Source organism: Apium graveolens, chromosome 1 (assembly GCF_009905375.1).
Source record: "Apium graveolens cultivar Ventura chromosome 1, ASM990537v1, whole genome shotgun sequence".
Lineage (NCBI taxonomy): Eukaryota > Viridiplantae > Streptophyta > Magnoliopsida > Apiales > Apiaceae > Apium > Apium graveolens.
Window position 1 is genome coordinate 97,085,027 of NC_133647.1, and position 3,478 is coordinate 97,088,504.

The 3,478-nt window shown below is 45.5% G+C and overlaps 1 protein-coding gene across 1 annotated transcript; it reads left to right on the forward strand.

Moving 5' to 3' along the window:
* The first annotated feature begins 619 nt into the window (after positions 1 to 619).
* Positions 620 to 1,060, forward strand: LOC141689658 (uncharacterized). Its single transcript, XM_074494044.1, has one exon. It carries the CDS (start codon positions 620 to 622, stop codon positions 1,058 to 1,060), a length of 441 nt encoding a protein of 146 aa, XP_074350145.1.
* The last annotated feature ends 2,418 nt before the right edge of the window (positions 1,061 to 3,478 follow it).

Consider the following 3,478-nt stretch of genomic DNA (forward strand, 5'->3'; position numbering starts at 1 on the left):
GGCTAAGCGCCCTCCCGAAAGCATGCTGCAGCTCCAGGATAGAGCCGAGAAATATATTAAGGTAGAGGAGAGTATGAAGAACATAGCTGTGAATAATGAACCTACTAGAATCAAGAAGAGGAAGACGGATCAGGAGTACGACGCTAAGGACAAGTATCCATGAATTAGCAAAAACTCTGACTCCTCCTCTTCTAAAAAGAATCAGCAACCAAGGTTCGCTAAAAATGCAAGGTTGAATGCTCCAAGGAGCCAAATCCTTATGGAAATTGAAAAGGACAAACACTTCAAATGGCCGAAGCCACTAAGGGGAGACCACGAGAAAAGAGACAAGAGTCGATACTACAGATTTCACAAAGATGTTGGTCATGATACTGACGATTGTAGGCAACTCAAGGATGAGATTGAGTATCTGATCCGAAGGGGAAAGTTCGGACGTTTCACCAGGGGTGAAGAGGCCAGAGGCCAAAAGAGAGATAATGATCGAAGAGATGACGATCGAAGGGGTAATGACAGAGATCGCAACCCACAGCCCCGAGGGCCAGTAATAAATATGATCTCAGGAGGACCTACAGCAGCTGGTACTACAATGAACTCCTGAAAAGCTTATGTGAGAGAAGTAATGAGCATAGTTGGAGAGCCATCTAAGCGTTCCAAGTCAGATTTGATACTTGAATTTGGTGACCCAGACCTTGAAGTTTTGAAATTTCCTCAGGATGATCCTCTAGTTATCACTCCGATAATTGGAAATTGTCCTGTTATGAGGGTCCTAGTGGATAATGGAGCTTATGTGGACATTTTGTTCCTTGACACATTCATAAAGATGGGCTACAATGATTCTCAACTAACTCCGTCCGACGCACCCATCTATGGGTTTAACCATATGGAATGTAAAGTCGAAGGAGCAATACAGCTTCCCGTAACTATCGGGGAAGAGCCCAGAGAGGCCACACAGATGTTGAACTTTCATGTTGTCACGGCAGTCTCTATTTACAATGCTATCATGGGTAGAACAGGGATCCATGCTTCAAGGTTGTGCCCTCAACCTACCACATGGTACTGAAGTTCCCAACTAGGAATGGTGTTGGAGAAGTGAGAGGAGATCAGAAAATGGCCCGCAGTTGCTATATTGCAGCACTTAGGCCCGATGACGAACTGCAAGGGAAGCTAGCCAAGGACTTGGTCCCAATTCCATTAGATCCCTTAGACCCGGAGAAGGTCACGTACATTGTGGCATCTCTGGACAAGCCCTTGAAGGGCCGAATGACAACTTTCCTCCAAGAAAACAATGATGTATTTGCTTGGACAGCAGTTGATATGCCTGGGATTGACCCAAACCTTATAACTCATAGGTTGAACGTTGATCCAACTCGGAAGGCTATAAAGCAAAAGAAGAGAACTTATGCCCCTGATAGGCTGTAAGCCATTAAGCAGGAGGTCAAGAAGCTTTTAGAAGCTGGATTCATTGAGGAAGTGCAATTCCCCGAATGGTTAGCCAACCCCGTAATGGTTAAGAAGGCCAATGGGAAGTGAATGATGTGCATTGACTTCACTAACTTGAATGATGCTTGTCCCAAGGACTGTTACCCCCTACCGAGGATTGATACCCCGATCGATGCCACTGCTGGACACGAGATGCTAAGCTTCATAGATGACTTCAGTGGTTACAATCAGATTAGAATGTATAAGGATGACACCCCCAAGGTATCCTTCATAACTGACTTTGGTGTATTTTGTTATCTTGTTATGGCTTTTGGACTTAAGAATGCAGGAGCTACTTACCAAAGACTGGTAAACAAGATATTTGCCCATCTAATTGGGAAGACCATGGAGGTCTACGTTGATGACATGTTAGTCAAAAGCTAAGCAAGGCCGATCATATTAGTCACCTCAGAGAGGCATTTGAAGTGCTGAGGCACCACAAGATGATGTTAAACCCAGCCAAGTGTGCTTTTGGCATTAGGTCTGGAAAATTTTTGGGTCATATGGTCTCTAAAAGGGGAATAGAGGCCAACCCCGACAAGATCAAAGCCATCCTAGACATGGAGCCACCATGCTCCATCAAGGACGTTCAGAAGCTGATAGGAAGAATCGCAGCTCTAGGGAGGTTCATCTCCAAGTCTGGAGATAAATGCCTACCCTTTTTCAAAACCGTTAAGAAGGTGAAGGACTTTGAGTGGATAGCTGAGATCCAAAAGGCCTTTGAACAGATGAGAAAGTACATGACTGAAGCCCCGTTGTTGGCTAAACCAAGTCTAGAGGACAATCTTTATTTTTACCTCGTGGTATCTAAACAAGCCGCGAGTGCGGTCCTCGTGAAGGAAGAACAGAAGCTCCAGAAGCCTGTATACAATGTAAACAAGGTACTCCATGGAGCAGAGTTGAATTACTCCACCACGGAGAAGTTCGCGCTTGCTCTCATCACAGCCTCGAGGAAGTTGAGACCATACTTCCAGGCTCACAAGATCGAAGTCCTGACAGACCAACCTTTGAGGAACATTCTTCATAGCCCGAAGGCCAATGGAAGGCTCATCAAATGGGAAATTGAGTTAGGAGAATTTGATATCAAGTACAAGCCTCGAACGACCATCAAGGCTTAGGCCAAAGCAGACTTCATGGTCGAATGCACCATTAACGACCAAGAAGTCGGGGGGCAAGAGATAGTAACCCCAGAAGGAGGAGAGAAGGAGAAGGATGAAGAAATAACCTTGAAAGAGTATTGGGTTCTCCATTTTGACGGAGCAAAATCTAGTGGTGCAGGCCTAGTCTTGCAAAGCCCTGATGGGTTTATGATTGAATATGCTTTGAATTTGGATTTCCCGACTATGAACAATGGAGCAGATTATATAACATTGATAGCTGGCTTAGGCTTGGCTAGAGCCGTGAGGGCCAATAACCTGAAGGTCTGCGGAGACTCAAGAGTTGTAGTTGCTCAAGTTAATGGGGAGTTTGAGGCCAAGGATGATACTATGGCCAAGTACCTGAGAGTTGCAAAGGGAATACTGACTCAGTTCGATGAATGGTACGTATAACATGTTCCGAGAGCGGAGAACACTACGGCGGATGCCTTGTCTCAGTTCGCCTCATCTGAAATCGAGAACTATACGAGAAGTATTTACTTCCTGGTCTTGAAGACCCCTACAATGCCCAGGAGGCACGCAAGCTGTCGGTTAGAGCATTGAGATATTCATTGATTGAAGCCCTTCTTTACAAAAAGTCCTTTGTTATTCCGTACTTGAAGTGCTTAAGACCTCTTGAAGCAGATGAGACACTTAAAGAAGCCCATGAAGGGATTTGTGGACAACACTTGGGGGGCAGGGCCCTCGCTCACAAGATAACTCGATTGGAATTCTACTGGCCAACTATGCTAGCCGATGCAATGGCTTATGTGAAGAAATGTGACATATGCCAGAGGCACGCTCCAATAGTACGACAACCCCCAGAGAGGCTTACATCGATCAGCACACCCATCCCTTTCACA